The sequence below is a fragment of the Mytilus californianus genome, unplaced genomic scaffold (assembly GCF_021869535.1).
Source record: "Mytilus californianus isolate M0D057914Y unplaced genomic scaffold, xbMytCali1.0.p SCAF_4, whole genome shotgun sequence".
Lineage (NCBI taxonomy): Eukaryota > Metazoa > Mollusca > Bivalvia > Mytilida > Mytilidae > Mytilus > Mytilus californianus.
In genome coordinates, this window is record NW_026262690.1 from 84,185,800 (window position 1) to 84,199,516 (window position 13,717).

The following is a 13,717-nucleotide window of genomic DNA, read 5'->3' on the forward strand; positions in this document are numbered from 1 at the left end:
TTTATAGATCTGGATTTTCAGATAAATTAATTCTCAGAAAATCCTCCGACTTTAATATATGATCATATATCGTGGGTCATAGTGAACAAACACTTCCAGGTATTTAATCTATTTTTAGTAATGGGAATCCAGATTGAAATTTTTAAAAAATTGTTAATCAAAACGAAAGTCAGTTTAAGTTTAAGTAGAAATCGATCGACGTAAATGTCGTTTTTTCATCGCTCTAGGACCATGGGACAGTCTAACAACAAAATGGTGACCACTACTGAAGCTCGTTTTGACAAGGCAGTAAATAGCCTTGAGGCAAGTATAAAAATATGTTTTAGATTTTATAATTTGATCGATAAGTGATGATGGGTGCAATCTTTTGATCAGGCTGAGACAAAATTTTCGATAAATCAACAGCTTTATTTTTTTGAGATATGTAAATTGTTTGTTGTTCAAATTGACTTGATTCGTGACCGTTTTATTTAGTTAACAAGATCACTCAACCTCTCACTGAGTTTGATCAGAGATATGTAATATGTATATTTAGGTGTCTCTGGTTCGACTTAGCATCCTTACACTTCGCATGTATTACAGTGTGGTTTTTTAAAGAGTTGGCATGACTCAGTAAGGCAATTTTTTTCGCCTAAATTCGAAAATTAAAAAGTATATTAATGTCCCGAACAACCTTCTTCTGATGTTCTCTTATGACATCAATATGTTTATCTTTGGTATTCAGGCCTTTGGATTTCTTGCATTTTGTGCAAAACTGCCAAAATAGCCTCATTTTGCAATTTTGTCATTAATATCTACATATGAGCCAATGGTTTATCCAAATAGATATTTTACTATAGGTTGTATTTTAAACAGATGCTAATGTGTTAAAAAAATATCTTTTCTAGGTAAGGCCTTGGCTCGAGTATATTTTGGACAAAAACTATTTGAAAATGGACATTTAGGTCAAATATGTCAATTTCGACTGTTTGTGACATCATAGTGACATCCCGAATACCCTGTCTGCACTCGGGTATTGAGATATTTTCAACCTGTTCATTTATTAATAAATTTGACATGATTTTGAAGTGCTTATTTTATTTCAGTGCAAAATAATGACTTATGCGACCTCCATTTTTATCTATTCCTATCAAAGTAGCAAAATATAACCAATTAATATTAACATTTTCACTCCTTCAGCCAAAAAATTAAAAAAAATAATGCAAAGGTAGATACTCATATCTAACCACGTATTTCATAATCTTATAGTTTATATTTACTCTGAATTTTTTTTCAAAATCTACCTGTGCAAGTTTTCAGTTTGCATATTTTGCGTGTGTATCATCATTTGTATACACCTTTCATACTTATTCGAGGACGAAGTTATAATTATTCCAAGCTGCTAATTTTAAATCTGTAGTTTTACCATTTTTAACCTGACCAAAGAAAGAAAGACATTATGTTTCTGTCCCTACACGTTCAAAAGTGATATCAAGGACCCATTGATGGTAAATCAATAAACGTGCATAACAAGTAATAGCTTTTTTAGAAAAGCTAGCCGTCTCTTAGCTGATGAAAGTGGAAAGTGTCTCGCTTTGTAGATTAATTCTGAATAATTCATTCAGAATAGCCTTGCATATAAATCAGCAAATTTTACCAAACACGTTATGAAGCAGTATACCGTTCAATGTTGGGTGTCAAATAAGGTCCTTATCGTACTAATCCTTCAAAGCTTTACATACTGGATTGACATAATCTTTTGTGAGAGACCGTTCTTTTAAAATGCCTACAGTATTTTCGTATTTGAAATTCATAATTTTCTTTTATTTCTCTTTCTCTCATATAGCATATATATATAGTATAAATGGTCAATAAACCTCAAAACAACTATTCAATTCTTTATTAACCAAATGTTTTACAACATATAGGTACATGTATAATTAATATATATACTAATTTATAGATTACAAAAATATACGATCATGACAAAACAGACAGAAGTATTAAATACACATGAAAATAAATACCTATAAAGACTACTAGAAGTTTGTTCTTGACCCTCTTCATTGTTTTAAGTAATATTCATTGTTTGCTATTTAGATATTTGTTTTACATGTATTCAATACTATTCTATATATCATAGCTAGACTTTGAAGGATTAAAAACTTAAAATATTGTAATGACATGTCCATTGTAGAAGACCGTTGGTTGAATTTTAGAAGTAAATTGTTTTGTTTGTTGTTTAATTTGGTTGCTGTCTAAACTAATTACGTATACTTCATATCTCCTTTAAAATCATTCATAGAAATTAAGCATTGCTGAAATATGATAGCATACATGTATAATTGCTTTCATCGTCTGAGAGTAGTTTTATATTCTTCTTTTATATATATTTCCCTTTCGATTTTTTTAGTCTTCTGTTCTTCTTCATCGTCTGCTATTTTCATAAGGAGAGTTAGAAAACGTTCAACCCAGCCCAAACCCTACCCTAAAGATCGGGGGGGGGGGGGGGGGGGGGGGCACTTATCATACTTAATTATCATTTGTAGTGAGAGGTAGGGATGAGCCACTAGAATAGGCCTATTTTAAGCTTCATGATATTTGATGAGGTCAAGAAATTTAGGTGATATGTAAGCTAAGTCAAGGTTGAAGATTGAATCTGAAACTAATCAGATGTCGATACTTTTTTTTCAAATGCAATTAAAATCACTATCGTAAATGCTTTATATATTTGTCAAGCAATGTATCCCCTATGATGAAATAGCGTAACCATGCATCATAGCTATGTGTAGACATACTAATTGTAAAAAAAATATTTGATCGCTAGGATATTTTCCTTTTACCAGACTGAGACATATATGTGCTTTTACCATAAAAAGGTCGCAACCCCCTTTCCGAGATAAAAATTCCCGTTTAAATTAATATTTAATCGAACATATCTCCCTTTTAGTCATTTTTTTATTATTGCTTTTGGATTATCTTACTAAGTATAAATATTTATAATCTAGGCTAAGAAAAAATCACGATGTTTTTATAAGTATACTTTCGTGTACAAGATGTACGTAACAGTGAGCGACTGGATAGAACGTTGTGTTTACAATATTTCAGGAGTTTCGGCTATTTATAGATAAGTGTTACCTGTGTACCGATTTGCATGATTGGTAACCAGGCAAAATCTAATTGCTAAAATAGAGAGTTCAATTCCGACACTTTACGGGATCAAAAGACATTTACTAGGTTTCGAATTGTCCCAACCAATCAACACAAGTTAGCTATGATAGAGCTGGGAACAGTATATATGTTCCTGGATAGAGTCAGCAATATCTTCCAATCAGATAGTAAGAAGCATTCAGCCCGCAGACTGTCCATCGTTCACTCTTAATAACGTCTCCTCGGAGACGTTAATAAAATCATTAAAAATGTGCATGATTTTAATTACAAAAAGCATGTTTGATTTAATTATTAAAAACAAGCATGATTGACACGCAAGAAAATACAGAATGATCCAAAAAGTCTTTGAATATTAATTACAGTCGATGAACAATCATATCTAATTTTATGCAGTATGTATTATTTGAATGCTAAATTATAGTGTTTGTCAATAGAATTGAAACATATGATTAAAGCTTTAAATTACTCAATGCCGTAAACATTAACAGCATTAAGTTTGAGGTTTTTATTCAATTCGTTAATTCAAAGAGGTTGTTGCAGTACAACCTGCTTGGTTAATTTAAGCAAGGAGGTCATTGAATAAAGAAATTGCATACAACAGTACTATTCTATTGTTTTAGCTTTTTCGAATATTATCAAACTTTTAAGTTATAACGTTTGGTAACCGGTCGTCATTATACATATCTATTAAGACGTAGCAATATGACATTTCTTCCAAATTTGGTTAAAATTACTTCCGCATTAATAAAAACTCCTTTTACAATAGCAATGAGCGTATACGCATGTTCGTTTGACAACTGGGGCATCATAATTATACAGCCTTTAAGGATTTTTTGGGTCAAGTGGTTCAGTGGTGATCTTAAAGTAAAACAACAATTGAAACGACAGCTTTCTTATATAACTTAAGCTAGTACTAGTAACCTAATTAAATCTAAGGTGATGTTATTCTGCATAAAATACATGTAATAGCATTATTTGTTAGATACTAGTAATTATTTAACATCTCACATGTCGACTTAGATGTCTTACTTGTAATTACGTCAACATGTCAAATAGTTATCAGTTAAACCAGTACCTCAATGATGCATGCAGAATTTTTCATGTGTTCTTACTCTTAAATAAAGTGAGAGAAAAGCAAACGCTAATATATTCAGCTCGTCTCGTATACTGAGTCCATTGATTCCAGTTGACTGTCGAAACTAATTGAGTCCATTGAGAGTAATTTTGTTGTGGATATATGGGAGTTGGGTGTGATAACTTTGATTTCTTGGTTTTAATTTACTAGTATTCAATTTCATTGATCGATTCGTTAATTCAACGATTGAAGAGATTTTAAAATAAGCAACGTATTGATGATGTCGTATTTTTCCATTTTACATGTTATCTCCTAAAATGCAAAACAATGCATTTCGAAGGACATTTTCTTCGAACATTAAAAAGAAAGATGTGTTACAAAACAAACCCTGTACTATATGTGAGCTGTATTAACGAATTAAAAAGAAAGGCTAAATCGTGCAAGTTTAACTTTAGTAAAATTAGAGGAAAGTAGACCTGAGTTGAATAATGAATTATAGTAGGAAAATAATTCATTGTTTGCTAAATTTGATTTTATATTGATATTTTTAGCTGTTAAACAAGTCTGGGAAACAGGCGGTTAATGGCATGATGGATATTTTCCGCCATATGGACAATCATATCAATACATTAAAGAGTGAAAAAGAATTTCTTACCAGACAGCTTCAAAGAATTGATACAAAAACTTACAGTCATCAAGGTTCGAAAGATAGAATGATTGTATTTTGTGAAGCAGATACTCAAACCGAAACAGACAAGGATTTATCATTATCAATTTTAAATGAATCATTGAGTAGTAGAAATAGAGAACTGGAGGATGAAATCACAACTTTGAGAGAGCGGGTTAAGAACGAAGTAACCCAGACTGGAGGCAACATACTTACAAATGTTGCCTGTAAAGTATTGCTTCCACAAACAAAAAGCGACAAGTATGTTCCATCCGGCACAGATGAACAAAATAGTCAAGTTTCGCAATCCGAGTATGAACAGCTTCTGAATGATAATGATATCCGCACTGAGGAAATTAGAAAATTAGGCAGTCAGTTGAATCTAGAGAAGCAGGAACATATCCTAACCAAAGAACATACAAAAAAACGAATCGAAGACTTGGAGAATAAAACAAAAACCTTACAGGGTCAATTGAGAAAGTCTGAGACGGATACAAATAAAATGGCACATGATATTGAAGAATTTCATGAAAAGTCTAAAAAGGACGAGGAAACGATCAACATGTTTAAAAATGAAATGAGTGAAAAAATCAATAAGATACAAGAACAAGAAACACGAATCCAAGAACTCAGTAACGAAATAGAACAGAACAAAAAACTCATTAACGATAAAATTACTGAGACTTCATCTAAAGATCAAAAGAAAAAAGAATTAAATTTACTTATCATTGCGCTGAAAGGAAAGCTTGATGTAAATGAAAAGCAATTACAGGAAATGAAACAAGTCAATGCAAAACTCGACGATTGCAACAATGAACTCCGTAATAAAAATAGTAGTGCAGAAAAGACTGTATTCGCTCTTGAAAAACGTATGACAGAAAGGGACGCAACGGTGAAAGATTTGGAAAAGAAATTTTCTCTTTTGGACGAACAGTATAAAATAAGGGGTCAGACAATAGAACAAAAGAAAGCAGATCTTGAAGAATTGAGGAATCAAATACAAAACAAGGAATCAGAACTAACTTTAAATAAACAACAAATGGACAAAGAATCTAAACAGTTAAAAAATGAACTTTCATTGGAGGCAGTAAATTTTCGAAATGAAAAAGTAAAAACTAAAGATTTGGAGAACAAAGTTTCACAATTAAAAGAGCAAATATCAGATCTTAAACTCACAAATAATAAATTAGAAACTGATTTAGAAATCAATGAGACCATTGCAACACAAGAAAATGTCAAGTTGCAAGAACTGTCAAATGATTACGGTAAGGTGTAATATCTAGGCATGATATTTGATCGATTAAAATGATTGGTTGGTGTTTTACGGCACTCTCAGCATTTTTGGGTTTTCATGATGGTCAGTTTTTATTGGCGGAGAAAGCCGGAGTGTCCAGTGTCCACCAACTTTCGGTAGGAAAACTGACAATCCTATAGTGTTTAAAAATGAAGAATATGTCACATTGGCAATCAACCCACATCTTATATTGTATCAATCAACAATGTATTGCACAGAAAACTAAAGAATGAGTTACTCAATCTCGACTTAAAATTGTGTCTTAGTAAACTCAGATACTCCGGAAGGGTTACCATTTCTTACTCTAATAGTGACTGACGTAGTTGTACGCATGGCAACAAGGTACATAAAACGCTCATAAAGTCGCATTCGGTAATGTTATATACAAGGAAAGGAGTACGGAACAGTGGCCTCGTCGAAATAAACTTATACGGGATCATCTGTTGCACACATATTCCATATCCATAACGGTGCACATTATGATGGCGTCCATTAAAACTTTCAAGGAGAAAGAAGATTGTCGATTTAATTCTATACATATTTCATTGTTCACAATTGAATTTATTGAATGTGTATTATATCCAAATTTTTGGCATCTTTGAGCAACTAGTCTTATACGTAGATAGTTGAAAAATATATCAGTAATCATATAAAAAAAATGGTGTTTATATTCACATCTGAACATTATCATTTTGTTATCACAATTTCAGGTTCCTTGTTGGAAAAGTATGAGTTTTTGAAAAAAGACAAGGAAACACTCGCCCTAAAATCCAAGGTAAAAAAACGTAAGTTCGTATGATCATATATTTTTTTCTTGTGATACCATGCATGGATTTTCAGTTTTTGAATAAGTTCATCATAAATTGATAAAACAAAACGTATCCAATTGAACGTAGTTTGATTCAACATGCACTGGTAAATTATCTTACGGTCCTTGTCAAATTAGCAATTGGGTAAACATGTATTATTTAGTGTTCTAAACTGAATCATAGTTAAGAAAACTCAGTAAATTAGAAAAAAAAATCGTGAAAGAACGGTTTAAGTAGAAATGAGAAAATATATAAGTGTTCTACTCCGCATAAATAGAGAACCTTGCATCACTTGCAACAAAGCTATCTGGAGAGGATCGACCATAAAGTTTAGAAACATGCCCACCAAAACAAATCGGGAGAAAAATAGTCTCTGTTCCACAAACGGCACCCGTCATATTCACTCATGTTTAATCATTATTGTAGAGTTCACCAGAAAAATGAAAAGTTTTTTTCTTGATAATCTCTTACGTCGTCTCTGCTACACTTAGCTGACTTATCAAAAGTTTACCAAAGCAACGTCACCGCTGTTTCGGAGTTTCCTTTGACACGAACTGATTTACAATGGCTTCAATCAAATTAGTGTTCCGATTTTTACATAAATCCAGTTTCAACAATACTTCATTTGGATTAGTATCTTAGTCAATGACTGTCCTGTATAAAAACCCAATTAGAGAAAAAAAAAGCTTGAAAATCACATAAAGTGAGATATAATCACTATAACATCACGATCTGTTACAATTCAGTAATATCCTTGTCTTTTATCAGAGCTAAGCTTCCATAGCGTTCTAAAGCAACCCCAATCAGATCAAGCTGTCGGTGGTATCGTGTCCCTTCTTCAAACTGAATCCCCTGATGCTGAACTAGAAATCATACAGGAATCTAAAAGAAGCAAGAATGTTCCTTTATTAGTTGTGTTATATAACCTCTCTAGACTGACTGATGATGCTAACGGAGCTCTAAATGGAGTTGAAGGTTTGAATAGTTCGATTCGAGATTTTTTTTCTAAAAGTCATGTTAACATTGCACAAAACACTATTATTTTACTAAGTTTTTATCGAATATTAAGAAGAATCATGAACTAGATGTACAAGATCCAAATTGAACAAAACAATTACGACGAAGAAAAAGGTAAATGTCTGTTTAACATCCAGTGGCAACAATTACATAAATATTCAGGAGGAGTAAAAATCATAGAAACAACTACACAAAAAAAACATTATTTTATTTTTTTTCTCTGAACCATTTTAAAACTGAAGATAATCAACGAATAGTAAGAAACATTCCCTGTGACCCGTATGACATTTGGTTCATTAAATTTATAGGGATGAAATATGCATGATAACACATAACAGTCTCTACATTTGATGGACTTTTTCCCGTCTGAAATTGATATCAATCATTTTCGCTTTTTATACAACGATTTGATTTAATAATCAGTTAATTATTTAGTTTTGTATTGAACTGTTTTGAATATATTTAGCTTACAAAATGTATACCATTTTTACAGCTGCTTCTGACGTTGCTTTGGTAGTTCTACATTCAAAAGAAATCAAGAAACCAAGCGAAAAGATTCTGACGGAACCAGACTTTAAAAAGTTGGGCATTATAGTGGACATAAGTTTTTTATCAGCTAAAGGAATAATTTCGAACGATACAACTGATAATGCTATCAAACATCTTTCTGCATTTATCAACAAATTCACGTCGGACTAAAGCTTCAAACCGTGATATTTTGAGTTTTTTTTTAATGGCTGGTTATACAGAGGTGGATCCAATAACTCAATATGGTTGGGTTCCCCTAATAGCAAAAAAGTGTTCTGTAGTACATTTTTCTTTTCTTTGGCAAAGGTTTTTGGTGAGCCCCTCCACCTTTTAGATCCGCTATCGTTATATACGAAAATCTATCACCGGAACTTATGTTTAAAAAAATTATGCTGGGTGCTTGCTTTGATATTTTAGATTCATATAACTTGTATTTAGATTATAGATTTATAATGTCATATTTTAATGAAAACATATTATTAAATATGACCGAAAAGTATTTCTAATCTCTTATATATTAACCTGATTTCAGCAAATATTAATAAATGGAAATATGTGGTAAATGTTAATGGTACAGCAACCCAACAACACAATATTAACGAAGTAGACATCTACGAGTCAATTAATATTCTAAAACGGCTAACAATTGCTCACGTCACCTTTACTCTGAAAATCATCCCAAGACCGATCAAATTGTTAATCTCTGTACTGCATTTATTAAAAAAACCATATCCAAAAAAATTTTGAAACCCATCAAGTATAAATCAGATGAGGTTTCTGTTTAGAAGACGGTGTAGATCGCCAGAGTGAAAAAAAAATGTTAGTAAACTATAAGGAATAACTAGACAAACGAAGATAGGAATTGTTTAGAATTGTTTTTTTATAATTATGCAGTTGTTTTATTTACAATCTGCCTACATAAAAAGTTTGTCTCATTAATTGAAACTCCTGAAATGATGAATATGATTGTTTCAAATGCGCAAAACTAGTGTAGTAGCTTTCAACATCAAGTCTATAAGTATGATATAAAGAAATTATATAGTTGTCAGTAAACACAGGTGTGAGATTTTTTTTTTATGCAGGTAACATATAGTACAATGCACGAGAGAATACAATCATGGAAGTTATATAGTAGGGACTCTGTGGGATTCTGACGTTACTTACGATATATATGCCACAGTGCAGATGTGGCAAATACTTTGTTCCTGATAATAAACCCGCATAGCTTTTCCTCCAAACCAACCCATTGAATTATATCTAGCGAAAACTAATATATACTACAGAGTAATCAGTCTACTATAAACAGCGTATGGAGTCCGATTTTTATGATTCTTTGTAACGTTTGTATAGTTAACATTCTGAATTTGTTGTAGTATTCTAACAAACACACCGCACTAAAAACCATTTCACTTTTTTCTATGCAGAAATTTAAACATGAAAGCACATAAGATATTAAGAATTGTCTATCCTAATTCTTTTAAGATAGGTGTAAAGTCAAAATAATGATGTTAAGCAGCAAATTTCCGGGTCAATTTCGAACTTTTCTGGAAAGCACGATCATGCCAACATGGATAATAAGTAGTATTTTACGAGAAATGACCAGCCTTGGTTCAATTCAACATGCTTTTAATGCATTTTTATTTAGTTTTTTTAACCGAAACATGTGACGCATATATGCATGTACATGTATATATATACATACATGGGAGATCACACCCACTATGCAGTGAAGAAAAACTGCAACGGGCAATATAGGCACTGTTACTATCTTTTCATATGAACAAGAAAGATACGTTATTTTTTTAACTTTCACACAAAAAATTCGTTTAAAACCAATCAACTTTAAAAAAAAAATACGAGTAAAAAAAAAAACTTAACCTCATTTTTTATAACTATTAATATACACGGTTCATGTTTTGTTTAATCGATTTCTTAAAGTACATAAAACGATGGGAAAAGTAAAAAATGAGAGAAATGTAAAAAAAAAAAAAGAGTTTGCTCATTCCAAAAAAATAAAATGTTTTTTTCATTATACAAATTAAACAAAAATTAATGTCAAATTGATCTATTTTTCGTTTTTATTTTTACATTTTGCAGAATTTGATGTATTTGACAGCTACTAAACACCTTTTTAGAATCGGATCGATTTAGAATTTGACATATTACATGTATATAGGCTTCTATCTAACGTTGAAGACCATTGTCGAACTCTTCATGGGTTTTATGTCGTTGGGTTGATGTCTCATTTACGCATACCATGTGTCTCTTTTTATTCATATAAAAAACAAGAAATTAATAAAACACTTCCATAGTTTTCATTCAAGAAAACATCCACATAGAAGTACAAAATCCTGTCACTGTTAAATGTAGTTGCCTCAATGGTAGCTTTGCTGACTGCAGTGATTTGATCTCAAAGTCAGTAGAATTTATGTCTTTTACGGTGCCATCATTTCTGTATTACACAACATGTGGAAATATTATAACTACATTATTGATTAATTTCTTGTATGTTGAATAATTGCCAGTGGCAAGTATTAAAATATGATTCTGGACATAAAACAAGTTAACGCGGTCTTCAAATGGTTGTAAAGGAATTATATACAGGATATTAAGACCGGCATTGTTCAAATAGAGCTTGGTCAATGTAAGAATAATCTCTGCATTTGAGTACCATTTAGCAAAGTTTTCAGCGCTGTGAAACGGTTAATGAGAAGGAAAAAAATACAGTTGTGTGTTAAGGGAAAATTAAAGTTCAGTGATAAAAAGGATAAATCAGTGATTGATTAGGATTTTTAAACGTCAGCATTAAAGGGTTATCTTACAACAGAGTGAGATCATTTTATTTTCAAATAGTTATAATTCATCAAAAGTAAAAACTAAAAACAAGTTGCTTTCTTTAAAAAAAAGAAAAGCAATACGTGAACCTAAGATCGCTGACTGCCGGGTCACCAAAATATTGTTGCTGAATTTGTGTTTGCTTTTGAATTGAAATAACTGTGATTAGAAGAAGTCAGTTGAAAGTGTATATTTACATCTACTATTTGAATATACATTTTAAAGCTAGACTATTTTATTTAGTACTTGGGAATGTACATAATTTTCCCGATGATAACCCTTTTGCAAATCCCAATTTCTACAAACTGGATGACTTATGCAAATTGCACAAACCAATTGCAATATAAATTTATGCACTCAGTTTGCTTTATAATCTGGAATTCTGCATGCATTTATTTTATCTATCATATCTTTATATTTTGCTTCCTGTTCTCAACTCGTTATTGAAGCTGTCTGTACTCATGGTAGATGTTAATTGTATAGATAAATCTAAAGTCCAATTTCCATGTGCAATGAAACCTGTGGTATGCAACTGATTGGGACATCTTATAAAGAGACTTTTTTTTGGTCTAATAAAACATCTCAAATTTTAAGGATTTCCTGATTTTACTTAAATCAATTCAAATATTCTAGGAAACCTGGTTTTGCCGAAGAATATATTAATTCAGAAATTTTATGAATACCTGTACATACCCTCAAAATAACCAATTTATATAAAAAGGTATGTAGATATAAAAAGATACCAGAATTAAAATGATGTTCGCCAGACGCCAGACTACAAAAAGCATCAGTGACTCTCAAACGAAAAAAGTTAAAAGGCCAAATAAATTACAAAGTTAAGGAATCTATTCCTTGGGTAGACAATCCTTAGCTTTTCGAAAAGGTCAAAGTTTATTATAGAACAGTGACTCAAAAAAGAAACAAAAGAGAAACAGCTAGAGGTCAGAATACCGTAAGTAATGATGACCGTGCATGAAAGTCACATGTCAATCTCTTACAGCCGTGTCCTAAATTTAGATAAGAAAAACGAAAATGCGCATTCACGAGTGAAACTAGTACTATTGGAATTGCAAACCGATAGTGTGCGTTTGAAATGTGATCTTTAATGTGAATGAATCAAGACGTGTAGGATAGTTGGGCAACACAGTGAATACAATTTTCAAAACCGTACCATAGTCAAATATGTAGATGTTATAAGGTTAAACTATTAAAACAAACAAACAAAAATAGAATTGAAATTTTATAATAAACATAGTTTACGTTCCTGTTAGTAATTTTTTTCCGAAAATTTTTAATATATATACAATAAACACAAACGTCAAGTATTTACGGACGGACATTTTATTTATCAAATTAATCTATTTTTAAATTCTACCATTCCACTATATGAATAGATTACTATACAAAATATAAACAAAGACTTATAAATCCATACTAAAACAGTACAAAAAAATAACATTATGATAGTACTTAATTAAATTTTGTTATGATTATTGTAAATTATTATTACGTTTTTTTGTGAGATGCAAGGATTTAAAATCTTTGTGAATTGAAAACACACAAGTATTTTTATTCACGACCGTTTAAAATTTAAATATTTAATTAATTTATCTTACTTTCCGTTTTATGGATATATTACAATACAAAAAAATAAATAACAATTACTTATAAAACCTTACTAAAACGGTAGGAAATAATTAACGTAGAAATATAATTATTATTGTTTATCAACATTTTTTTTTTGTATGATGTAAGGATTTATTCAGATTTAATTATTATGCATGTTTCATTTACAAATGAATATTTAAAAATACCAGAGTATCTTGTCATATAAATACTTATTTCTTAATTGCAACTCTGAAAATATTCTTACTTCAATTTAATATTTAGTTTCTACAGAAACATAAATACAGTATATATTTTGTATATATTTGATTTCTATTGAATTAATTAAATTGAATACTTTTGATAAAAATATTATCTTTCTGTTTTCCGATCTAATATACACATTTAAACCAGAATGTTCTCTCCTTAGTCTATGATGAAAATACACACGTGGTGAAATCTTCAGACATAATCAGTTTACATGTTATCATGACAATGCACAATACCACGTTATAATTGACCTAGATACACACAGTGTACAGGGGTCGTTTTAAAACAAATATAATTGCGTTGTCATAATACTTGTTTAGAAACTTTCACATCAAAGCGCTTATAAACATTCACATTATCAAAAACACATATGTTTTGTGAAAAGGCAAAAAGGTTCTTATATTTAAACGATTTATTGACTGCAACCTAGCCTTATTGTTTACTTTCCAATTTATTTTGATGGTGTG

General features: G+C 30.9%; 1 protein-coding gene across 2 annotated transcripts; it reads left to right on the top strand.

The window, feature by feature from the left end:
- Nucleotides 1-140: 140 nt before the first annotated feature.
- On the top strand, nt 141-9,039 carry LOC127738753 (putative leucine-rich repeat-containing protein DDB_G0290503). 2 transcript variants are annotated; one of them, XM_052250109.1, is made up of 5 exons: nt 143-303; nt 4,777-6,157; nt 6,897-6,971; nt 7,764-7,970; nt 8,506-9,039. In XM_052250109.1, exons 1-5 carry the CDS (start codon nt 205-207, stop codon nt 8,709-8,711), a joined length of 1,968 nt encoding a protein of 655 aa, XP_052106069.1. In that variant the 5' UTR covers nt 143-204; the 3' UTR covers nt 8,712-9,039. The 2 variants fall into 2 exon arrangements, with proteins under 2 accessions (XP_052106070.1, XP_052106069.1); XM_052250110.1 differs by lacking the exon at nt 7,764-7,970 and having other exon boundaries at nt 141-303.
- The last annotated feature ends 4,678 nt before the right edge of the window (nt 9,040-13,717 follow it).